Genomic DNA, 25,351 nt, shown 5'->3' with positions numbered 1-25,351 from the left:
TGATGCCAAATAACCAAATTATCACGGTGTTTTTGATGTAAAGACAGAAGAAGTATTTCAGAATCATTTACTGCTGTTTTACATCAAAAACAATGTGATAATTGGGCTTTTTTTGCATCAATTCATAAAATCCGTAAAGTCAAGGCGTGGTTTGATGGATAAGTGCTTCAGATTCTGGACTGGTCAGCTTGTTTATCAGATCAAAACACTATCAAGAATTTATGAGGAGTAATCGTACGAAAAGTAGATGCAGCTTACAAGCAGTATAAATGATTTGAAGAGCCTCTGCGTAGAACGAGATATACACTACAACATGGCGCAACTTGATCGAAACCATCCCGAATAGGTTATTTGAACGGATTGAGAACTAAAGATGACTCACGAACTAGAAACTTTTCGTAATTCATGTGAAATTGACGTTTATTTTGAAAAGGAGTGAGAGTTTTTTCATCTGGTTCTATAGTTATGAAACACTGGAATTTTAGTTTTTTTAATGTTTTACGCCTGAACACAACAATAAAGTTCAAACGGCCAGTCGTTTAGATGAAGATAGTTATTATATCCAACACTATATACTTCAATTCAACCGACTTCTTACATATTTCTGGAAACTCAGAAAAAATGAGTGGCTCTATAGTTGTGGAACGCAGTGTATATACTACCTCAGGGCAAACATATAGCAGGTGAATCATTAAAACAAACTGCTAAACGAACTGGTGGTAAGACACTGTCAGTATCTTTTTATGAAAACGCTCCAATATACAAATACAAACATCTGTCGACAGCACGCAGGGAAGCAGTTGGAGCTGAAATATTATTTCTCCGATACGGACTGAAACCTCAGACGACAAACATAACAGGAATGAACGTCAAATGACATTGTATGGATTAATCTCAGTTATTGAAAACATTGAATTAACCTTATTATCAGAGTGTTATACATGTTTTGTTGTGATGATCTTAGCGTATAAATAAAACCCGCTTAACTTCTTCTTTATGCCAAATTCGTTCTGGTGTCTAGTGTTTAGGCTTTAAAAAATATACCTAACTGCCACGATTTGATACGATGATTTTGGTAAAATCGTTGATAAAGTACATGTTGAACACATATCAGTTTTTGCCAAAATGTCAGTTGGGTCCTTATGATTTTGAAAGCTAGCATTAATTGATGAAGAAATGTAGTTTGTTAATTTTTATTAATTCGATTATTTTTGCCTTTCAAAGCAATACATTCTTTATGTAGTGGATTATTATAAGAAAAGTTACAGTATTTCCCTCCTGATTATTGGATTTTGACATTTCTATTGGATTCTTTTCGACAACCAATTTGATTCTATCCGAATGGTCCAGGTATAAAGACACTATACTTGTCTGAGGAGTTAGTTGGAGCAGATTTAGAGGGTATTCCTGCTAAAACTTCGAGGCTCATCGTATGTGACCCCATGGCTATACGCAAACAGCAATATTGTATCCTCTCCAACTTGAGAATATGAATCCTGGCAGCTGATCGGAAGCAAAAGATACCATATTCTAACACCTATAATATCGTTGTTTTGTACCGCTAAATAAGGTCTCCCGAATGGTCAACCCACCATGAAATTAATGAAATAATTTCTGCAAAGCGTGAAATTTTTCCAATGCAACTCAATCTTTTTTTGGTGCAAATGCACATTATTATTCACAACATCTAGCAACCTTGCTGCAACGCAGTACCGTTTATTCTCCTGCTGTTTTGTTTCAGTTCTTCGGCTGACAGATATTAGACGGAGCGTAACCAAAAACATCGCTTTGGTTAATGTATTCATCGCAAGTGTACTACCGATGAAGTAAATAAAGGTAAACAAAGCTACTAGGACAAGATTGTTGTTTTATCAGTTTGGGAAATGTGGTATGCCGTTATCACCCGATTCCTCCGACGAAGAGTAGTTTTGGCGATTATTTTCTGTCTATCCCTGACGTACTGTATGGTACGATTAATTGGAAACGTAAGTGGCGATTGATTTAACCGAATCAGATGCATTTGCTTACATTTTAAATAACCATTGTAGAACGTCTCACTAAATCTGGACGGCGACCTATTTCAAAGTGGTTTGACTAGGGAAAAACCAATCGAATGGACAAATTCGGTTGCGCAAGATCGCAATCGTTCGAACGATCTTTCGATAACATGTAGAAATTCTGTTCAAGGAAAGGCACTTATTGTGGACGATCGCGGGTTCGTCTGCACGAGGTCCGAACTGCTGTGGACAGGATGCTGTAATCTAGAAGTGGAAAGCACTAAGCTTTTCCACTGTGATACATGCCAAGATAGCAACTGTTGTGAGATTTACGAACATTGTGTGTCTTGTTGTATGCATCCGGAGAAGGTAGAGTTTTGATCTTACCAGATGTTTGCTCAGTAAACTTATTATCAACGTTTTATTTACAGAAAATTCTATTGGAAAAGGTTCTTGCCAAAGCCAGTGGTCGACAAATTGCCGTTTACGCAACGGTGAACGATCAGTATGAACTATGCCTAACCAAATGTCGGACAAATTCACATTCTGTTCAAAACGAGAACAAATATCGTGATCCTAAATTGAAATATTGTTTCGGCGAAACTGAAGAAAAGCTTGCCGTACAGAACAATAAAGACGTTGCGAATAGTGCGGTAGATAGAAGTGATAACAGTAATGTGTTAGTTAATGTTGATTAGCGACTCAAAAGTTTAGCGTGTATTTGTTCGTTGTGATAAGAAAATCTATGGATATATAAATGATACCTCATGTGTTTTATATTGGATTCGTGACAACCGAAAATGAATAGTAATTTTGACAGACGATTAGGCCACCTTAAATATAGACTTATTCATGGCCACAGATATCGACGGTTGGATTCGCGGTAAGTTTTTCCTTTCATTGAGTTAAGACTTCTTCAATAATCTGTCCTTGCTCGATGCCATATACTATTGTATTACACTTTTGATATGCCCATGCCATACGCTTGGAATTGAAAGATATGCCCACTTGCCCCTTTGCATCAATGGTGATGGCTCCAGCAGTTCCTATCAATCGTTCAGTCATTCTTTTGCAGGAATTCTCCGTTGCAGTTTGTGCATCCTCTTGCAAATATTCCATTCTTTTCAAAATATCATAAGCCAAACAATGTCTCATAATTGTCTCACCATGGCCAGTGGTCGAAACACCTCCCACCCGATTATCCGCGTATGTTCCACATCCAACGAGTGGAGTGTCTCCTATCCTTCCAGGAAGTTTACCTGTGATGCCTCCGGTAGATGTAGCTACCGCGATATTTCCGCTACCATCGATAGCAACAGCTCCCACCGTTCCAACCTCGACCTTATACTTATTTGATGAGCCGATTTCGGTCCTTGCGAATTCGTTTTCTCCTCTGCGTTGGCTCTCCTTCCATTCCTCCAGCGCTTCGCGGGCATAATCGGTGACCAGCTGCCCAGCAGGTTCCATTATTTCAAAGCCCTAAAATATCAATTTTGTGCAAAATGTTACAATCAGCAGTATCGAAATAACCTCATCCTTCGCGAAACGCATCGCTCCATCACCAGCGAGAAAGTTGTGGGGCGTTTTCATGACCCTCCGTGCCAAACTGATCGGATGCATAATATCCTTGATCAACGATACACATCCCGCTCGTTGTGTTGTTCCGCACATAACACTCGCTTCCATTTCAACGTTTCCCTCAGTTGTGAGAACCGATCCGTAGCCTGCGTTGAAAAACGGATCCAATTCCATCGAGCGAACTGCTTCTTCGACCGCGTCCAGAACGCACCCGGTTTGGCGCAGCTTTTCGTATCCTACTTTGGCTGCTAGTTTGACACCCAGCAGTTTTCCGGGCACCCGTTCGCTCGGAATATCACCCGCTCCACCATGGACTAGCACCAGAGGTTCTATCGGAAACATTCCGCAGACTCACTCAGCACTGAAAGCGACTGAGCTGTGATGTTTGAAGTCTGGTTTTCGAAAACAGATCGTTGCTCTCCGCCCGCTCCGTATACATTCATCCGACGCAAAGATGCAGTTATCGCTCTTATCTTCAATGTGGTGTTGTCTTCGGTACCAGTATTTTCCGCTTTCTCGACTGGTTTGAAAATCGCATCATAGAGTGTATACATTTAAGGTAGAGAGTGTACAGTGGTATTATAGTGATTTTAAATACAGTCTGCATTCAAATTTGTCACTATAATGTCTTGCATGCGAGTAGAATGTTCATTACATGTGAGCAGAGATGCCAGATTTGAAGACGTGTCTTCATTTTTTTTTGTTTTACTGTGAAGTAATACGATTTTGTGAACATATTTCGAAGACATTATGTATGAAGTATGTTGAGACATTTCAGTATGATAGTGTATGTGGATTTTTGGAGATAAAATATCCGTTAAATTCCTATTATTGGCTGAAAATATCGTCGAAAGAAGTGAGGCTGTTGTCTCGCTTTTTCCACGACCACTTCACAAATTGAAGGTTTCCGGTTACATATCATTTCAATAATTAGCCAAATTTCAAACCCGAAGTAAACAGATGGAGTTATTTATAAAAACTGTTTGAATAATGAGTCGTCCATTATATCCTTTTGGCATTTGGATATGCCAACAGCGCACCATAATAAAACACTTCTCACATTTCCGTTTATATGCAATAATTGGGGCGATATTGTTGTTTGTTTCAATGTTTCAGACGAATCGAATAACGAAAAATAGGGATGGGGACCGCACAAAAAATCACACAAAAAATCGTACATAACTGCACCAGTAGCTTCAACAAATTCTCTACGCAATTTTATAAAAACTTTTTTGTGTGGTCGATAGGGATCGCATAAAAAAGTCTTCTCCTTTTGTTTCCCTGCTTTGCGATGGGACAGTTTGCCAACTTATTTCTACACTTCACTGGATAACACAACGAATGGAATTGGACGACAGCATCATCTTGCTGGGTGATTTTAACATGCCTGGTATCGCTTGGAGTTCCAGCGCATCGAAATATCTATATCCAGATATTTCTCATTCATCTGTTAATCCATTGATTGAACGCCTGATAGATTGCTTTAGCACTGCTGGAATATGTCAAATGAATGGTATCCTCAACGACAATAACCGTATTCTTGACCTATGTTTCGCAAGTTCAGAGATAGTTCACAACATAGCTGTCATTAAAGCACCTTCTCCTTTGGTAAAACAATGTCGTCATCATCCTCCACTTTTGATCTCTGTGTCCGTTACACCACCACTTGTTTTTGCCCGTACTATCGAGTCAGTTTATTATAACTATCGCAAAGCAAACTTCGCGTCAATGAATCGTTTCTTTCTTAGCATCGATTGGGACGAAATTTTGAATGACCATGCCATAGACAAAGCCACATCATCCTTGAACAATGTATTGCTTTACGCGATCGAACAGTTTGTTCCCAAAAAGGTGAATAGTAAACCACCCCACCCACCATGGCTGAATCACAATCTAAAACGCCTGAGAACAAAAAAAAAAGATCAAACCTACGGAAATTTGCTAAATATCGCTGTGACTTGTGGAGAAACCGGTATTCAGTTGCGAACAAAAATTATAAAAATTTGAACAAAATCTTGTGTAACGCCTATAAAAATCGCATTCAGTCAAACTTGCGTGCCAATCCAAGAGGTTTCTGGAGACATATTGACAGTCAGAGAAAAGAGATTGGTTTGCCTACCGTAATGATGCGCGACAACGATGTTGCTGATACCAAAGAAGGTATCTGTGAGCTGTTTCGGAAGCAGTTTAGCGGAGTTTTTGTTGACGAAAAACTCAATAGCCATCAAATTTCTTCAACTATTAGCAACGTTCCCAGCCTGTCGTCTGTTGGTAATAATCCGTCAATAAATGCCGTTATTGTACACGATGCCTGCAAAAAATTAAGGATTTCTTCAAATGCTGGACCTGACGGTATCCCTTCTATTATTTTGAAGAAGTGCTCAAGCAACCTCTCGACACCGTTGAGCATCTTGTTCCGCCGTTCCATCCTCTGTGGTACTTTTCCAAATGTGTGGAAGAAGTCATTTGTGTTCCCGGTATTCAAGAAGGGTTGCAAGAAGAACGTCAGGAATTACAGAGGAATTGCCTGCCTATGCGCTATCTCCAAACTATTTGAGATAATTATTTTGGATTACATTTCCCATGCTTGCAACAGCTAAATTGCAGATGAACAACATGGATTCATGTCTAAGAGATCAACGACTACAAATCTCGTTCTGTATACTTCGTACATTGCCCGCTCTCTAGAATCTCGAAATCAAATTGATGCGGTGTACACAGATTTTTCTGCAGCATTTGATTTAATCAACCACGACATTGCAATAGCTAAGCTCCATCGTCTTGGATTCAACGGTTCTTTTTTGAAGTGGCTTCATTCATACCTCACTGATCGCGAAATGTCAGTGAAATTAGGAGACATTATATCTACGTCTTTTCGCGTATCATCAGGTGTTCCTCAAGGCAGTCACCTGGGTCCATACATATTTCTGTTGTACCTTAACGATGTAAATTTTAGCCTCAAGTGTCTGAAACTTTCATATGCGGATGACTTTAAATTGTTCCTCCCAGTGAACTGCATCGAAGAAGCTGAGTTTTTACAACAGCAATTAGACATATTCGCCCAATGGTGTGTAACAAACAGGATGTTTTTAAACCCTTCAAAACGTTCAGTCATTTCATTCTCACGCAAGCGTTCGTCAATAAGCTTCGGATATAAGCTGCATGGTGTTTTACTTGACCGTGTCAACACAATCAAAGACCTCGGGATTATGTTGGATTGTAAATTAACCTTTCGAGACCATATATCCTACATCGTATCTAAAGCGTCTAAAACTCTTGGTTTTCTCTTCCGCGTCACAAAGGACTTCAAGGACGTACACTGCATTAAGGCTCTCTATTGCTCATTGGTACGCTCGATCCTTGAATATGCATGCGTGGTTTGGTCACCGTATTACCAGAATAATGTTCAGCGGATTGAGTCGATACAGCGAAAATTCGTTCGTTTCGCCTTACGCAATTTACCGTGGAATGATCCAATAAACCTACCTAGATACGAGGATCGCTGCAAATTGATTGGACTGGACTCATTAGCTTCACGCAGGAACGTTGCCAAGGCCCTATTTACCTCCGACTTGATTTTGTCGAACATCGATTGTCCTGAGCTCCTTCGGTTGATTAATTTCAACATAAATCGCCGTAATTTACGATCTCAGAACTATTTATACATCCCATCAACCCGAACAAATTACGGGTATAATGAACCTATATCTAGCATGTGCCGCGTGTCTGTCTCGTCATCTGTCTCGTTCGTCCCTCAAAAAAATGTATTCTATTGCTCTTAATTAACTTGATTAGTTACAGTAGTATATATTTACATAGTTGTAGTTTGTAGTGGTAGTATTATAAGTAGTAGTAGTAGTTATGAAGCATTAGGGCATCCATGTATAGCCTGTTGTCTTTGTAAAATAAAAATAAAATAGACGTAGTCCCACGTCGAAAAAATCACATAAAAAACGCACAAGAACACAAAATCGCACAAAAAAGGTTTGCCTGTTAAAATAAAAATGCCGTAAAGTGAATTTTGAGTACAACCTTACATTGACTCGGCCAAGAAAGCAAATGTAGTCATACCGGGCTATGTCAGAGAATTCACAACAAACTTCGACTTTGACAGATAAATGAGGCGTTACTAATAGAACAAGTATTAACACGTTAAGCCCAGCGTCGGTCCCTAGGGGCCGACGTTGAGCTTTTTGGTAGGAAAGTGCTGATTGACTGGGACTGACGGTTACAAAATAATAAAATAAAAATATGTACGGTTTGTTTTCGGAAGTTTCACAAAATCTGACTACTTTCTAGTCGTATTGCTGACAATTTTCCATTTATACAATAAATATCTTTGGGCACTGGGACCGACACTGATATTGAGCTTACGCTCTTGATGCGCGCTGAATGAAAGGCGCTGCAAGAAAAAATCGGGGCTTAACCTGTTAATATTATTAGTCCTAATATTATGAGGCTGATTATGCAACAAAAAAGTTGTCAAAAAGAATTCAATAGAAATGTCAAATGTGGTTGGGGGAATTTTTCGTTAAAGAAATTGCCTCCGACTTGCACTGTGGTCACGCGTATTCTAGAGCTTGCCACTCAGAATGCATTCAAGGCGTGTTATTTGGCATAGAAATCTCAACTAAGTACTAATAAAAATGACGCAAGTAATACTACGTTGAGACGGCGAAGTTCCTCTAGGAACGTTAGTGCCATTGAAGAAGAAGAAGAAGAAGAAATGTCAAAAGAGATCCAATAATCAGAAGGGGAACCAAGTTTATTTCTCTTATAACAATCCACTACATAGAAAAAGTAGGGGTCTTCGCAGCCTAATTGATTGCGTGTCCGCTACTAAGCGAACGATCATGAGCTCATAACTCAGATAACCTCAACTGACCATCTTTGTGTGTTATTCTAGCTACTATGTCCACGCAACAATCATCATGTGACGGTAATCGCAGCCCCTTACCGCTTACATTTTCGGTCTGCTGCTTCGGTAATTGACACTATTAATAACATAACAAAGGAAGCCTATATTATAGGAAGTACCCCGTGTCGGGCACACGTACAGAGCATCGAAGACTGCAACATACCAATTATGAGAACACTTCTAATACTAACCTCGAGCCAACCGCGAGTAATCGGTTACATATTACTAACATAGTTGTAAGACAAAAATTGTCAAAATATTGGACTCCCGGCCCCGTCAGGCTAACGCCACATGTGCCTTAATAAAATATATATTTTGGAAAAAAAAGGAAGCCTCGTATCAACAGTCCCGCTGTAAACAGTCCAACTGTGAACATTCGAATAATAGAAATATTCTTACGCTGAAAAAGGCGACATGTGTTGTGTACTGATAGGATAGGAATTCTCTTGCGCCTGAACGGCTACTGTGTAAAACACAGTATGTTCATATCCATCGATAAACAAATGTTTATCGATGGATATGAATACTCTTACGCCTAAAAACGGAAACAGTGTAATATACAACAAAAATTATCTTAAGATAAAAAATGTACACGAATGAATTCGGCTCTGTTACAGCTGAATTGCTTAATGAGCCGAATACACCCATACCTCGCTATACGGCCGCTCTTTATACGGCATTTCGCTATAACGCCTCTTTAATTAAGGCACGTTTTCGATTTACGGCCTAAAATGTTTCGTTATAGCGGCAAATTTTTTTTTCAATTTTGAGTTATGAATTTTTGAAAAAAGTCATTTTTGGAAAAAAGAGGAAAAAGTTGATTTTTCGGACAACCCTAAAATGGAAATGGTCACCCTGATGAAAAAAATTTAAAAATACGCGTCAAATGTTTTGCGATAAAGATCAAAAGTACCAATTTTCACGAAAATCTAAGAACCACTTTATCGGTTTGTCATGGAATGGCTGAATTACAACATTCGGTTCGGTCAAAAAGATGAATAAACGAAGTCCGATTCACGAAAATTGTTAGCCATCCCTAGTTGGCTGCGCATCTCAACATCCAATAAGTTCTAGGAAGAACAGCCCTACCTTTCACGGATCGATCAATCTAACAATTTTCAATCTAACAATTTTCGATCAATCAGCCATCAAATTCCATTTTTTTTGTTATCCATTATTTTGTCGCATTTGCTTGCATTAATAAAAGAGAAAGTGTAAAACGTACCGAATTTTCTCTTTGTTGACCTCCATTGTTAACACCCTGTAACTCACAACTGAATGGAACAAACAAAAAAACAGCAAAAGAATTTTTTTGAAATGTCACCTTTACAACTAGCCTATACTTGAAATTGTATGATCGATATTACGCGAGATATTGACCACTAAAGAATATCGAGATCGAGAAAATAATGGATAACTTTTTCCCCAACATACAACAAGACGAACTTTGAAACAATGAAATATCTTACAAGCCATAGAATGGCAAACCTCATTAAACAGCGAAGAAGATGTCAAGTTATCTGTACATATTATTCACGGAATTCTGAATAACATAATATCAGAATTTGTGCCGAAGAAATTCAATCGGCAAGTATCCTATTTGGTTCAACGCTCAAAAAAAAAAAATTAAGAATAGAATACAAAAAATACATAACAGAAAAAATACAAAATAGAAAAAAAGTCGTCAAAATTTGCTGGAATATCAGCAACACGGTCATACGCGCAGCTATGCTGCAACGAGCGACTCGACAAAACGTGGAACGAAAGTGATTGAAGCGAAGGCAGTAGACAAATTCTTTCGGGAAAAAGAGTGCCACCTGGAAGAGACATGTGAGGAGATGGAGCTGCTTTATCGTTCTCGGGAATCGCGGACTCTTCAAGAAACTAAACGTTTCGCACAAAGGCTTTGTGCCGCTGGCCAAAATGTGCGGGAACAAGGAAGAAGGCATCTTGACAAACGAACACGAGGTGATCGAAAGGTGAAGGCATCACAACGTTGAACACCTGAACAACACGCAGACAGGAGACCAAGACGGCGTTGATGCAGCCCTGCAAAAATGATGTTCGCACCGAACCAGTTGGTAACAAGAAAAAGAGCAGCCCAGCGAGCTAGGTGGTTGGCCCAGGTGGAGCAGGACTTGGCAAGAATCAGTGCGGCCGGGAGTTGGAGATATGCAGCTATGGACCGGATTCATTGGCGAAACAATGCTAAGAATAAGATCCAATCTCTTCTTGGGATGTAGTATTATTGTAAATAAATAAAACAGGGGGCATTGTGTATTCGTGTAACGCATTTTTCATAAATATTTCTATTTGATTTCAGTGTATTTTGATTTTTCTAGACATACTTTTTTGTGGACCATTTGTTATGTCTCTACAGGCATAAACATGCACACATAATTCAAAGAGTTATTTGATTTTATTTTATAAAAAGAATTCATAATAACTTTGTTTTTATACGTTCGTATTTCATACGTTTCTATTTAATTTTTTCATACTTTTATCTACAGTACAATTTAGTAACAACTAGTATACGTAAATTGTTCTTGTGGCTAACAGTTTCGGTTTCAGTGGTAGTCATAAAACACTTGTTCCGATATAGGCAATTTAGAAAATAATTTCTCATCAGTTATGTGCTCTTCAAAGTGTTCTCCTTTCCGCACTCCAAACGCAAGAGTGTTACCTCGCTGATAAGCCCAAGACATTTGCTCGGAGTTGAATGTTATACCGATGTTACCCTCCTTGTCCAAAGCAATTATGCCGGCTGTACCATTTAATCGCTTAGTCATTGCATCAAGAGCCTCTTTCGCAGCCTCGTCAATATTGCTTCCCAAGTATTCCATCCGTTTAACAATATCATGAGCTAAAGCAACTTTCATTATTGTATCTCCGTCTCCTGTCGCAGAGATACCACAAACACGGTTATCCGCATACGTACCAGCTCCAATGATGGGCGTATCGCCGACTCGACCAGGAACTTTTCCGGTGAGACCTCCGGTAGACGTGGCTGCGGCAATATTCCCGTACCTATCAATTGCTACAGCACCAACCGTTCCACCTTCACCTGTGCTAATCTCTTTATTATTTTCTTTCCACGATGCTAATGAATCTTTTGCGTATTGAGTTACAAGTTGTCCAGGGGGAGAAAGAATTTCTATACCCTAAATTAGAATCGCATGTCAATCAATGTCAAGGTACCAGTCATTCAGCACACACCTGTTTGAGAGCGAATTCCACCATTCCGTCTCCAGCCAAAAAGTTGTGTCTGGTGTTTTCCATAACTTTACGAGCCAAACTTATTGGGTGCAGTACATCCCTCACACCAGTCACACACCCCGCCTTCAGAGTAGCTCCATCCATAACACTGGCGTCCATTTCTACATCTCCATCGTAGTTCAACACCGAACCATACCCGGCGTTGAAATTACTATCACGTTCCATAACTTTCACCGCTTCTACGACTGCATCCATCACCGTTCCATTGTTCATCAACACCCGATAACCCACACGTGCCGCTAGTTTAGATCCCCGATATTTGCCGGGAATTCTCTCGTCACTTATCGTACCCGCACCACCGTGCACCAACACGACTGGCTGGATGTCGGCATGGATTAGATACTGATGGGAACAATTGAGTGTAATCAAATCTCAAGAGATTTATATTATATCATATCAACTCACATGATTACATATGCACAATAGTACTAAAAAAGAACCGCCTATAGTTGACCGCATTGCTTCAACAAGTGCACTTCTGACTTTGTTTCACTGCAGGTTGGGTATGAATGTGAAAACGTTCTCCCCGAGTCCAATCGATAGCTACCAATTCAATCTTGTTGAAGGTTGTATCTAATCTGAGGACGTCTTTCGAGAGGTTATATGATAGGTCTCTCTCGCTCCCAGTCCACTCTTTGTTTTGTGTGCCATCGTCTGATAATTGGTTAATTCGATGCGTTCAATTATGTCCATTGTATTCTGTGCAATTCAAATTGATCACATTTGATTTGATCACATTTGATACATATTTTTGGTGGGGTGCTAATTTTTTTTAACTCAGCTGTTATGTTTTGCCATTCCATGCCAAACCGATAGAGTGGTTCTCAGATTTACGTTAAAAGTGGTAATTTTGTTCCTTATCACAAAATATCAGACCTGTATTTTTTATCAGGGTGCTCATTTCCATTTTTTATTTTTTATTAATTTATTGTCGTCAATCAAAATTGTAGACCGATACATTCTTAATACTACTTAAAACTACTTACTTAAAACTAAAAAAAAAACTGAAGAGAGCTGGCTGGATGATTAATCTGTTTAATTTAGAAGAGGATTTTAACAAGTTACATAATCGATTTTTTTTTTTATTTATTTATTTATTTCATCAAACCGGCGTAAACTAAATATGCTGCCCAAATATTACAGCGAAATTCAACTATATCTTATTCTATTCAGATAGTCTTTAAGCATTGATCTTGACATGGTTACATCAATTATTTCACTGTGTTCGTTACAGAGGATCATCATACGATTAATAAGACATTGAATAAGATTAATATTTGGCATAATTCGTTCTTTGATAATCTATGTAGAAAATGTTAGGGTTTCTCAAGTGTCTAATCGATGCGTAAAAATTTGGGTTTCCCAATATTTCTTCTGAGTCCACTCGTTGTGATATGATATCAATAATAAATAGAATCATAGCAGAGTTCCGACGTTATGTTAAGCTTTTAATATCGATTAGCATACAGCGTGCTTCATATGGAGGGAGATGATATGAAGACCAGCCTAGTTTACAAAGTGCTGTTAATAAAAATTGTTTTTGTACAGATTCAATTCTGTCTTCGTGTGAAGTTATATAGGGGGGCCATATAATACGACAGTATTCTAGAATTGATCTGATATATGTAATATACAATGTCTTTATTGTGTACGGATCGTGGAAATGGTAACTAAAACGTTTGATGAAGCTCAACATATTATGGATGATTGTATTATAATGATCAACGAAGGTTAGTTTCGAATCTAAGACCACGCTTAAGTCTCTTATTCGTTGACATATATTGATGGGTTGATTTCCCAGCTTAACACCATTGTTCAAGTGTGTTCTTCTTCTTGTAAAAGTTATCAAAGTGCATTTCCTAACATTGAGCTGTAATAAACTCTTAGTGCACCATTTATAAAATATGTCATCTTCATTCTTGAATGTTTGAGAGTCTTCTTCATTCTTTATTTCCATATACAGCTTCATATCATCAGCGTAGATAAGTGCATTAACACTGTTAAACAAAACGCAAACGTCATTAACAAATAAAATGAACGAAAGCGGCCCCAAATGAGAGCCTTGAGGAACTCCGGATGGTACAAATATTGGTTTTGAAATTTTCCCATTAAATCTTACCATTTGCGTGCGGTCAGCCAAATATGATTCTAGCCATTTCAATAGCTTGACTTCTAAAGGGTGTGTCACATCAAATTGCATCACGGAAAAAACGCTGTAGACATTTAATTTTTAGGAATTATATCTTCAGCTTTCGCTTATAATCAGATAAGAGTGTATAGATCACGTTGGCCATGCTTCACTGTCAATTTTTCGTAAATTTGGAATAAATGTCGTCGAACGAAAAAGAGCGTCGTGAATTAATCCTGCGCACTCATTTCGAGAATCCGGAGTTGTCACATCGAGACATCGGTAAGATGCTGGGAATCGTCCAATTCACGGTTAGCAGAGTACTAAAACGATATTTCGAGAACCTAACCATCGACCGGAAGGTGAAGAACGGCAAAAATGGATGCTCCGTCAGTGAAAAAGATCACAAGCGCGTAGTTAAGCAGTTTAGACGTGATCCGAGAAGTTCGGTCCGGGATGTCGCCAATAAGCTGAATTTGTCAAGTTCATTCGTCCAGCGGATCAAGCAGCGGGAGGGCCTGCGTACATATAAGGTTCAGAAGGCTCCTAACCGCGACGAAAGGCAAAACATGGTGGGGAAGACGCGAGCCCGGAAGCTGTACACCGAAATGCTGACCGCATTGCCTGGTAATGGACGACGAAACCTACGTCAAAGCAGACTTTCGTCAGCTGCCGGGCCTGTTGTTCTTCTCCGCAGAGGACAAATTCAGCGTTCCGGAGGAGATTCGCAAGCAGAAACTATCCAAGTTTGCCAGAAAGTACATGGTGTGACAAGCGATCTGCTCTTGCGGAAAGCGGAGCGCCCCCTTCGTGATGACCGACACGGTAAACGGGCAGGTTTACCTTAAGGAGTGCCTACAGAAGCGCTTACTACCACTATTGAAGCAGCACGAGGGCCCGACCATCTTCTGGCCGGATCTCGCTTCGTGCCACTATTCAAAGGACGTGTTGGAGTGGTACGAAGCCAACGAGGTCACCTTCGTACCAAAGGAAATGAACCCGTCCAACGCGCCGGAGCTTCGCCCAATAGAGAAATATTGGGCGATTATGAAGCAGGCCCTCCGGAAGAACCCAAAAGTTGTCAAATCGGAGGCGGACTTCAAGAGAAAATGGATTTCTGTTAAAAAAAAATACAACCTGACGTTGTACAGAACCTTATGGACGGGGTAAAGAGGAAGGTGCGAGCATACGGGCTTGGGCTCGAAGTATGAATAAAAAGAAAATGTCAAAAGTTGTTTAATAGTTTTTATTTTACTGTCTAAAATTTTCAAAAGGATCGGTCTACTGGGCGAATTTCTACAGCGTTTTTTCCGTGATACAATTTGATGTGACACACCCTTTATTCCTATTTTTTGAAGTTTAAGAAGGAGTAAGCGTATATCAACACGATCGAAAGCCTTACTAAAGTCAACTTGATTACCATTATCCATTGCATTCAATGTGAATGTGACAAATTCCAGTAAATTTGTTGTCGTTGACAAAACCGTGTTGCTTGTTCGTAATTCGTGTCTTTAGTTGTTGAAAAAGTTTTTGGTTTATTATGGCTTCAAAGAGTTTTGGAATGCAAGAAATAATGGCTACTCCACGATAATTTCTTACATCGGATCTATTACCGGATTTGAAAATTGGTACAAGAAAAGAGTTTTTCCATATTTTTGGGAACCTTTCTGATTCCAATGACTTGTTGAAAAGCCATAAAAGTGGATGAGTTAATTCAGATGCCAAAGTTTTTATAAAAACCGGTGGAATTCCGTCAGGACCTGGCTTTTTCGAGACATCAAGCTTATTTAATGCGACAAAAATTTCAATGTAAGTTAGTTTTTTCACTCCAACATCACATGAAAATTCTGGAAGAAATGCAAAGAAGTTACGATCTCGGTCCTCCTCAGCTGTTGCAAATGCAAATGCTGTTGCAATTTTTTTCTGGGTCATTCCCCACGGAATCGTCGAGGTTCATGCGTGATGGAAAATCATTGCCTTTTAATTTTATTTTTATGTAATTAAAGAAACTTTTCGGGTTAGACCTTATGTCCGACTCTATTTTTAAGTTGTAATCTTCAAAAGCGCTTTTAACAGTTGAGTTGAGCTGTTTGCAAATGTTCAGATATTTTTCGAGATTAGCGTCAGATTTGTATTTCTTATAAATTTTTAGTGCCTTCTGTTCTTTATTTTTTAGATTGATTAAACCAAATCGGATATTTTGTGTTTAAATTTCTCCTTTTCGTTTTGTTGGTATCTCTTCCTCTATAATTTCATTGATCATCGAGTAAAAAGTCGTCAATACTTCAATGTTTTCTACACTTCTAAATAAATCCTGCCAATTGATATAGTTGAGCTTACACCTAATTGATTGGTAATTTGCTTTAGTTTAATCAGAGACTTCCTCGAATTATCTATAAATCTATTAGCTATAAATATAGACTATTCGATAGCTGTGTGGAAAGCTTCATTTTTCCAAAACGGAGTTAGTGATTCAGTCACACAAAAATCTTCGGTCATATTTGTCAACAAGAAATCCAAGAAGCATTTCTGTCGATTATGAACATTATTTATTTGATCCATCTTACGATCGGCTATTTTATCAAAAATAAATTGCAGAGTCTTATTATCATCAACAACTGGAAGCAAGATAAATTCATTGTCAAAATCAGTGATAAAGTCCGCATTTCGTTGATAGAAATCTCCGTCTATATGGATTTTTGATTCTGGTGCACAGGAAGGTAAAATATTTGCAGCAACTTCAAAGAATTTCTCATAACAACTAATTTGAGCAAGATCAGGGGAGAAGTAAACAGATGAAAATATAGATCTCCCACAAAAAGTGCTTTGACCCACACTTGCTCAAACTCGTCGGATTATGTTGTTGGAATATGTTCTGAATTTATTAATGAATTAATAGCAATAAGGACGCCGCCTCCCGATTTTTTATGGGATTTGTGAAGATTACGGTCATCTCTGAAGACATTAATACGATTTCCGAATACTTCCTCGCTTCTAGCACTATCATCCCAACTTGTCTCTGTTGCCATAATTATCGAGAAAGAAGAATTCAGAATATTAATTTGGATTTCTTTCATTTTAAGTGGACCTTTCATACGGTTGAAATTTTGACAGTATATCAAAATTTCAACTACATTTAGTTGATGAGGCGAAGAAGGTGGTTCATTATCTACTACTTGATATGACGAGGTATCCAAATTGTCAAAACTTACTACTTCTCCTTGGTGTGAAGCTGACAATTCATCATCTTCTGGAACGTCTGACTTCGTCATGCAACAGGACGAGTGCGCTTGAACGCCACGGGGGGTCCGAAAATCATTTTTTCTTTTTTCCAAAACTAATATTTTACAAAAAATTTTTACTTTTGATCTCCTGATTCAGATGATCGACATATCAAATTAAAGCAAAACAAGACTAGCTAATTAGCTTTAGTTTGATATGTCGACCATCTGAATCGGTCCAGTAAATCAAAAGATAAGTTTTTAAAAAAGGCATTTTTGGAAAAAAGGGGGAAATTTTTCGATTTTTAAAAAAACTCAAACTTTGACCGCTTTGCGCCATTCTCCCTTAAGTCCGATTGAGCCAATATTTGGTATATGGTTTTTTTTTTGGAGGTGGTAAACATTTTTTATGGGGTAACTTTTTGAAATTAGATATGAACATTTTTATTGGCACCCTAATGTACATAATCCGCAATTTTGTAGCCCTTTCATTTGATACTCATATTGATGAGGTTGTGAAAAAAATATATATGGCGCCATCTTGTGGTGGCGGCCATTCTGCATTTGCTTTTTCATAAATAACTGTGTTCTGATAGTCAAGCCCTTTCATTTGATTCAATATGGAATTATTATACCAATTGTTCAAAATTTCCGATCTTTTTTTTTTTTTTTAAATCGTTTATTTTTACAGGCTCAGTTTAAAATTTCCGATCTAAAAATAAGAAAAATCAAAAATAAAATACTCCAGATAATCGAACCCCGAATAATCGAGTTTACGGATAATCGAGTCCGACCTGTATTGATTTCATTTATACTTCAACCTTTTTTTCTTTATTCTTCCTTATATTCCTTATATTAATATCTTTTTTTCATTTTTGTTGTTTCTTTTTTATGTTTTTTTTCTTCATTTTTCACTCCTTCCTAATTCTTATACCCTGTTTCATATTTTTTTCTTATTTCAATTTTTTTTTATTCCTTATTTCTTATTCTTTGTTTATTTCTAATTCCTCATTTATTATTAATTATTTCAAATTCCCTGTTTCTCGAATGTCCCGAATGTAATTTCTCATTACTAATTACTCATTACTCATTACTCATTACTCATTACTCATTACTCATAACTCATAACTCATTACTCATTACTTATTACTCATTACTCATTACTCATTACTCATTACTCATTACTCATTACTCATTACTCATTACTCATTACTCATTACTCATTACTCATTACTCATTACTCATTACTCATTACTCATTACTCATTACTCATTACTCATTACTCATTACTCATTACTCATTACTCATTACTCATTACTCATTGCTCATTACTCATTACTCATTACTCATTACTCATTACTCATTACTCATTACTCATTACTCATTACTCATTACTCATTACTCATTACTCATTACTCATTACTCATTACTCATTACTCATTACTCATTACTCATTACTCATTACTCATTACTCATTACCCATTACTTATTACTCATTACTCATTACTTATTACTCATTACTATTTACTCTTTACTCTACTCTACTCATATATGATTTAAAGTTGAGAGTTAATTTGGATGTGAAGAAGTTATTTTACTGTGGTAAGAGCCGCTTTCTTCGGTTGAAAACTGAAGATAAGAATTTGTCACGCATCGGTTGCTGTTGTCCCGCCGCTACCACACAACTTATTCCAATTTATGCTGTCTTCTACGATGATTTTCAGTGTTTGCCAAATGGTCCATTCACTGAAAAAATCGCTTTCGTTCGTTCAAATATGATCATACACAAATCATTTCCCCCAGCGGAATCCTTTTGTTGTTACGTACTGCAAATCACGACAAAAAAGAGAACGAGACAACTCTGCATCGGTTCGCACTTCATGATACACTGACACGCAAGCAGAACCATCATATACGCTTTCGGTGCAGAAAGTTTATTTTCTTCTTTGCCTCTAACATATGCATATCGACCTCTTTATGCATCATGAAACAGCAGGATCGTAAGGACTACGCAAAGCGAATGATTCATATGAAGCTAATATAGCAGATCCTGATTTTTAAGTCTCAGAGAGTGCAAACTATATGATTATTTAGCTCGATAGAGGCTAAGGGAAGGGTAGACAGAACATATTTTCCATTTTTAACGCCGCTGTCCCTTGAAATGTGTATATTCATATAGACCGCAAAGTTTTACTGGCAACATCGCTCTCTTTTCCCATTCGTTGCTCTCCGCAAATGGTGACCGACTGATAACGTAATTTTTCTTGTATCATTTATTGCTTTGCACTTGTCTGTGCAGTGGGTTTCGCTATAGTAGAGCGGGACGATATATGCGGTTCAAACTTGTATGCAGGCTTCGAAAATGGTTTGCGATGTTTGATACAGCTCGAATATGCAAACAACAGTCTTCGTTCCTCTCTTGGTTTAATCATGTAATGTTACACAAGTGATTACTGTCATTCATACAAGTATCTGAATGATTCTCTCATATTTGGTTATATGTTCGTGAGAGGTTACTTGCATGACACATTGTGTATCATTCGATTTTGATCGAAATCCATACACTGATGATTTGCACAGTAACTTTAGAAACGAAGAAACCATCATTCGAAGATATTTTGCGATGGAGCATGTTCATTATAAGCTTTTCAAAGTACTGGGGAACTTCGATATAACATACATTTCACTTTAAAATTGTATGTTGCATTGATTTGTACGTTATATCGAAGCATAATAAAGAACTCAGGAACATCGTTCATATTACTGTTTTGTGTTCTGTTTGGGTAAGGTAGGTAACAATGATGAAAAAGTTCAACTAGAAGATGAAACCAACCTTTCTCATCGCTTCATACTGTTGATTAAAGCTTGATTGATTTATAATCCGATAAACCAGTTGTATCTCGGGATTGGTTAAAGGTGCAAAACAAATTTTCATATCATTAACTGTTCTTTCTGAAGAAAATACAGTAAAAATTATTCCTCAACAGTTTCCATCAAAGTTTGAACTCTCTGATGGTCAACCATCCAACCATCACTTCATGTCTGCAGCATTCTGAGTCATTTTGGCACCAATTTCGCAATTCCGCCTCACAATTGCCATCGGTTAACTTAATATTAATATTACACTTGCGGAAAAATTGGATTCTAGTCGCATAGATCTAGTCTAGCCGCATATGAATACTGAACGAAGACTGGGAACATGTCAACTTTGTAAAACTATAACCCAAAAAGGATATATTTTGTAAAAAATCTCTGCTTTCATGTAAAAACATTTCAAAAAATTACAAATATAATCAATTAAAGGGTGTGTCACATCAAATTGCATCACGGAAAAAACGCTGTAGAAATTCGCCCAGTAGACCGATCCTTTTGAAAATTTTAGACAGTAAAATAAAAACTATTAAACAACTTTTGGTATTTTCTTTTTATTCATACTTCGAGCCCAAGCCCGTATGCTCGCACCTTCCTCTTTACCCCGTCCATAAGGTTCTGTACAACGTCAGGTTGTAGTTTTTTTTAACCGAAATCCATTTTCTCTTGAAGTCCGCCTCCGATTTGACAACTTTTGGGTTCTTCCGGAGGGCCTGCTTCATAATCGCCCAATATTTCTCTATTGGGCGAAGCTCCGGCGCGTTGGGCGGGTTCATTTCCTTTGGCACGAAGGTGACCCCGTTGGCTTCGTACCACTCCAACACGTCCTTTGAATAGTGGCACGAAGCGAGATCCGGCCAGAAGATGGTCGGGCGCTTCTGTAGGCACTCCTTAAGGTAGACCTGCCCGTTTACCGTGCCGGTCATCACGAAGGGGGCGCTCCGCTTTCCGCAAGAGCAGATCGCTTGCCACACCATGTACTTTTTGGCAAACTTGGATAGTTTCTGCTTGCGAATCTCCTTCGGAACGCTGAATTTGTCCTTTACGGAGAAGAACAACAGGCCCGGCAGCTGACGAAAGTCCGCTTTGACGTAGGTTTCGTCGTCCATTACCAGGCAATGCGGCTTCGTCAGCATTTCGGTGTACAGCTTCCGGGCTCGCGTCTTCCCCACCATGTTTTGCCTTTCGTCGCGGTTATGAGCCTTCTGAACCTTGTATGTACGCAGGCCCTCCCGCTGCTTGGTCCGCCGGACGAATGAACTTGACAAATTCAGCTTATTGGCGACATCCCGGACCGAACTTCTCGGATCACGTCTAAACTGCTTAACTACGCGCTTGTGATCTTTTTCACTGACGGAGCATCCATTTTTGCCGTTCTTCCCCTTCCGGTCGATGGTTAGGTTCTCGAAGTATCGTTTTAGTACTCTGCTAACCGTGGATTGGACGATTCCCAGCATCTTACCGATGTCCCGATGTGACAACTCCGGATTCTCGAAATGAGTGCACAGGATTAATTCACGACGCCCTTTTTCGTTCGACGACATTTTTCCAAATTTACGAAAAATTTACAGTGAAGCATGGCCAACGTGATCTATACACTCTTATCTGATTATAAGCAAAAGCTGAAGATATAATTCCTAAAAATTAAATTTCTACAGCGTTTTTTCCGTGATGCAATTTGATGTGACACACCCTTTATTACGAAAACGAAATCCTTTTTTTGTCGCAAATGTAATATTTATTTCAAAGAATACTAAGAAATCAACTTCAATTTGATAATATAATATATATGATCATATCAATCGGTTCATTAGTTCAAAAGTTATGAGTTTAAAAAATGCCATTCTTCAAAAAAGGGGAAATGCGAACACTCGGTTAAATTTGAAAATTAAATCATAGCTCAAAAACGATAGAAACGCCTCTTTGATTTTTGGATATGTTATGTAAGGAGCATTAGGATTTTTTTTAAATGCCCTTTATCTTTAACCGAGTAAAATATCACAAAAAAAAGCAAATACAATCAATAATTACGGAAACAATTTTTTTTTTCGTAAATGTAATATTTTCTTGAAAAAGGTCTTTGGCTCCAATTTGACATGTCGATCATCTGAATTGGTCGAGAAGTTCAACAGTTAAGAATTTTTGAAAAAAGTTTTGGAAGAAATAGTGAAAAAATGGAAATCTTTATATAAAAACGGGAGGCAAAATGTGTTGGTAAACACAAATCACACAGAAGGAATGGACCGATATAAATCATCTTTATTTTGTTGTATTCGTCTCTTTCCGTAGATCAATATTACGGAGAGAAAAATCGGAAAAAATCGGAAAATTCTGAAGGAAGGTCGGAAAATTCGAAATAAATTAATTCCCATATGTTTTACAATTGCATCATGATAAGCGTTGTCAGTCCATTCCTAACAAGATTGATCTGTGTTCGGAAGTGGGAACGGATTTTCAGGTGAAATAACGTATATCCTCTATCTTTATATACAGAAATGGAAGACCAAATGCGTTGGTAATCGCAAAGCCCGAGGAAGGAATCGTCCGGATTGAGCTGTTTTTATTTGGTTGTATTCGTCTCTGCCCGTACACTAAACTAGCGTTGGCAGAAAACATATCATATTCGACAGAAAAAAAGCTTTTTCGTATGCTAAAGGGTGAAATAAACAAATAAAAGCACATTTTCAAGAGTTTTAAAATGTTTGTATGTGTGGGAGCAGACCATTCTTTCTCTCAGAATGAACTTCATCTTGGAATAGAATAGATGAAGGGATTGAACCAAGGCCGGCTGAGATGTAAGGCTATTTTACACGGCTGCGCTATCCAAAAAGCCACTGGTGCGGTTGCATAAATGCGTGATAATATTACTCCACATTATAAAAAATGCAGTTGGATCTTAAAAGTATACATGGAAAATGTTTTCTAAGCGTGAAATGAAGATCATAAACGTTAACCTGTAACATTTTCAGTCGGGGCCGTGTATGTGACATAGTATGCGAAAAGGTTGAATACGTGCTTATTTGCAATACGTCTCTTGTTTCGCTCTCTCATATTGCTCTTTCATTACTATGGCATATCTATATAAATAAAAATGTAAGGCAAAATCTGTTGGTAAGCGGAATACCCGAAGAAGGAATGGTCCGATTTTAGCCTCCTGTATTTTTTTTGTATTCGTCTCTTCCCGTAGATCAATATAGTGGAGAGAAAAATCGGAAAATTTTCGGAAAATCCTGAAGGAAGGTCAAAAAATTCGGAAAATTTAATTCCCACATGTTCTAAAATTAAATCATGATAAGCGTTGTTAGTCCATTTGACGTTTGCGCTATCCAAATTGATCTTTGTTCGTAAGTAGAAATGGATTTTCAGGCGAAATAACGCATTTCCATATCTTAGGGTGGGTTTAGACTAGTGATATATTCATGTGAAGAAATATGATGAGATTTATAGAAATCGCATCAACCGTTTACACTAGCGTGAACTTCTATAATATATTCATATTTTCGGTGAATTTATTCACCTGAAGTAGAACTGCATCCAACTTTAGTGATTTCTCTCCAGTGAGAAATTCACAAGCGTTTACATATGGTGAATTTATTCAAGTTATATATACATAAGTGTATCATATTTATTCTCACCCGTTTACACCTATTTTCACGTGAATAAATCCATCTATAGCTATAGATCTCCCTAATGTAAACCCGCCATTATATCCTATAAATCAAAATGGAAGTCCAAATGTGTTGGTAAGCGCAAAACCAGAGGAAGGAATTATTCAATTTGAGTCATCTATATTTCGTTGTATTCGTCTCCTCTTCCCGTAGATCAATATAGCAGAGAGAAAAATCGGAAAATTCGGAAAATTTAATTCCCATATGTTCTACAATTAGCTAAGCGTTGTTAGTCCATTTGATGTTGGCGCTAACGAAATTGATTTTTGTTCGAACGTGGAAAAGGATTTTCAGACGGAATAACGCATTCCTATATCTTCTATCTATATAAACAGAAATGGAAGGCCAAATGTGTTGGTGTGCCCTAAACTCGAGGTAGGACTGGTCCGATTTGAGCTGTCTTATATTATTAATATTCTCTGTATCAAACATGTATTCCATGCAACGGAGAAACATGTTACATTTATCCCCCTATTTACACGGTATTTGTTTTACACGATTTCACTTTTACACGGTTTATAAAATAACAAATTTTGAAAATCCTAAAAAATGTATATATGTAGTTCATACGAAAAAAAGTAAAATAGGATCGTAGCTTTGACTACGAGTGCGATTTTATGTTTCAGAACTGGCAAGTTATCAATTGTATAGCTTTATTGGAATCTTTATGCGTTATTTGTGTCAATTTTTCAAGCTCTTAGAGCATCGACAAACATGGAAAGGAAAGGAAAGTTATTTCTGTTTCAGTCATCATCGAAAAATGGGGGAGATTATAGTCGCCAAGTACAACAATGACGTCGTTTGCGGAGGACAGGTCGCAAATCTCTTGAACAGCAGCTGCGTGTATTATGCTTCGTGTTCCGTTGGTGTGAAGCGGAAATGGCAATAGATTCTCGGGTGTAATAACGCGCTTTGAAAATAAAAATTATGAATAAAAATTAACTTTTCTTTATCAAACATGCATTCCATATAACGGAAAAAAAAATTTATTGGCAAGTGAATCAAGAATCAAGAAATAAGCGAAAATTGTGTCTGAAAAGAAATTTACATTATTAGGACGAGTTTTGGTAGAAGTAATAAGAAATTCATAGAAAAAGGAATTTGCAAAGGGCCAATTTGAAGATCAATTAATGGAGAGTTCTGTGATTGGACCCACAAACGTTCGCTTAGTGCAGCGCCCCTTTAAATTAATTCTCATCTCATCAGACATTTTTCTAACCAGACAATATGAGAATCGAATAAAGGATTCTACAATAAGAATGAGCAACATAAGAATGCCGGAATTTTCCATACAGATGGAAAATTCCATGAATACGATAGGCAGCAGTAAATAAATGAATAGAAAGGAGGTAGCAGAATAGACAAACTCTACTTAGAGTTTGTCGGTAGAAATTAAGACATTAATGTTATCGTGAAGAGAAGTAAAATAAAGAAAAGGGAGTCGATCGTGAGCCACGCAGGAGAACGGTGGTGTCTCCTGAAAACCAAGAAGTTGTGTTTTAGAACATAAGAATGCCGTGAGGCCGCTCGGGCGCTACATTGTGGTGACAGCGGTGGGATGCTGTCCAAGTGGGGACAGCAGCCCACCCATCGTTGTGTTAAGTTTTGCGTGAAAAAAAAATATCAGTGACAAAAGTGATTGTTTCAACAGTTTGGCGAAAACTCAAAAAAAAAAAATCAATTACTGCCCTTTA

The 25,351-nt window shown here is 37.9% G+C and overlaps 4 protein-coding genes across 4 annotated transcripts in view; 2 read left to right on the top strand and 2 right to left on the bottom strand.

Moving 5' to 3' along the window:
* The first annotated feature begins 1,799 nt into the window (after positions 1–1,799).
* On the top strand, positions 1,800–2,755 carry LOC129761394 (SREBP regulating gene protein). The gene is made up of 3 exons (XM_055759117.1): positions 1,800–1,985; positions 2,049–2,366; positions 2,429–2,755. The coding sequence occupies exons 1-3, from the start codon at positions 1,884–1,886 to the stop codon at positions 2,693–2,695; spliced, it is 687 nt and encodes a 228-aa protein (XP_055615092.1). The 5' UTR covers positions 1,800–1,883; the 3' UTR covers positions 2,696–2,755.
* Positions 2,686–4,099, bottom strand: LOC129761388 (probable isoaspartyl peptidase/L-asparaginase GA20639). The gene is made up of 2 exons (XM_055759110.1): positions 3,528–4,099; positions 2,686–3,476 (listed from the first exon to the last, which is right to left on the bottom strand). Exons 1-2 carry the CDS (start codon positions 3,915–3,917, stop codon positions 2,895–2,897), a joined length of 972 nt encoding a protein of 323 aa, XP_055615085.1. The 5' UTR covers positions 3,918–4,099; the 3' UTR covers positions 2,686–2,894.
* Positions 2,798–25,351, top strand: part of LOC129761401 (scoloptoxin SSD14-like) — a 103,719-nt gene continuing 81,165 nt past the window's right edge. The window contains exon 1 of the mRNA XM_055759123.1: positions 2,798–2,880. Within this exon, the coding sequence (XP_055615098.1) occupies positions 2,798–2,880 (83 nt within the window). The remainder of the gene's footprint in view (positions 2,881–25,351) is intronic.
* On the bottom strand, positions 10,822–12,326 carry LOC129761382 (isoaspartyl peptidase/L-asparaginase-like). The gene is made up of 3 exons (XM_055759105.1): positions 12,175–12,326; positions 11,710–12,111; positions 10,822–11,654 (listed from the first exon to the last, which is right to left on the bottom strand). The coding sequence occupies exons 1-3, from the start codon at positions 12,226–12,228 to the stop codon at positions 11,061–11,063; spliced, it is 1,050 nt and encodes a 349-aa protein (XP_055615080.1). The 5' UTR covers positions 12,229–12,326; the 3' UTR covers positions 10,822–11,060.

The sequence above is a fragment of the Toxorhynchites rutilus genome, chromosome 1, assembly GCF_029784135.1.
Source record: "Toxorhynchites rutilus septentrionalis strain SRP chromosome 1, ASM2978413v1, whole genome shotgun sequence".
NCBI lineage: Eukaryota > Metazoa > Arthropoda > Insecta > Diptera > Culicidae > Toxorhynchites > Toxorhynchites rutilus.
This window is presented reverse-complemented; position numbering and strand designations above follow the sequence as displayed.

Coding starts and splice junctions, on each gene's coding strand:
- LOC129761394 (XM_055759117.1), top strand. CDS start 1,884: ATGTGGTATGCCGTTATCACCCGATTCCTCCGACGAAGAGTAGTTTTG. Junction 1,986..2,048: donor TGGTACGATTAATTGGAAAC/GTAAGTGGCGAT, acceptor TAACCATTGTAG/AACGTCTCACTAAATCTGGA. Junction 2,367..2,428: donor GTTGTATGCATCCGGAGAAG/GTAGAGTTTTGA, acceptor TTTTATTTACAG/AAAATTCTATTGGAAAAGGT.
- LOC129761388 (XM_055759110.1), bottom strand. CDS start 3,917: ATGTTTCCGATAGAACCTCTGGTGCTAGTCCATGGTGGAGCGGGTGAT. Junction 3,477..3,527: donor TGCGTTTCGCGAAGGATGAG/GTTATTTCGATA, acceptor TTGATATTTTAG/GGCTTTGAAATAATGGAACC.
- LOC129761382 (XM_055759105.1), bottom strand. CDS start 12,228: ATGCGGTCAACTATAGGCGGTTCTTTTTTAGTACTATTGTGCATATGT. Junction 12,112..12,174: donor TATTGTGCATATGTAATCAT/GTGAGTTGATAT, acceptor TGTTCCCATCAG/TATCTAATCCATGCCGACAT. Junction 11,655..11,709: donor TGGAATTCGCTCTCAAACAG/GTGTGTGCTGAA, acceptor ATTCTAATTTAG/GGTATAGAAATTCTTTCTCC.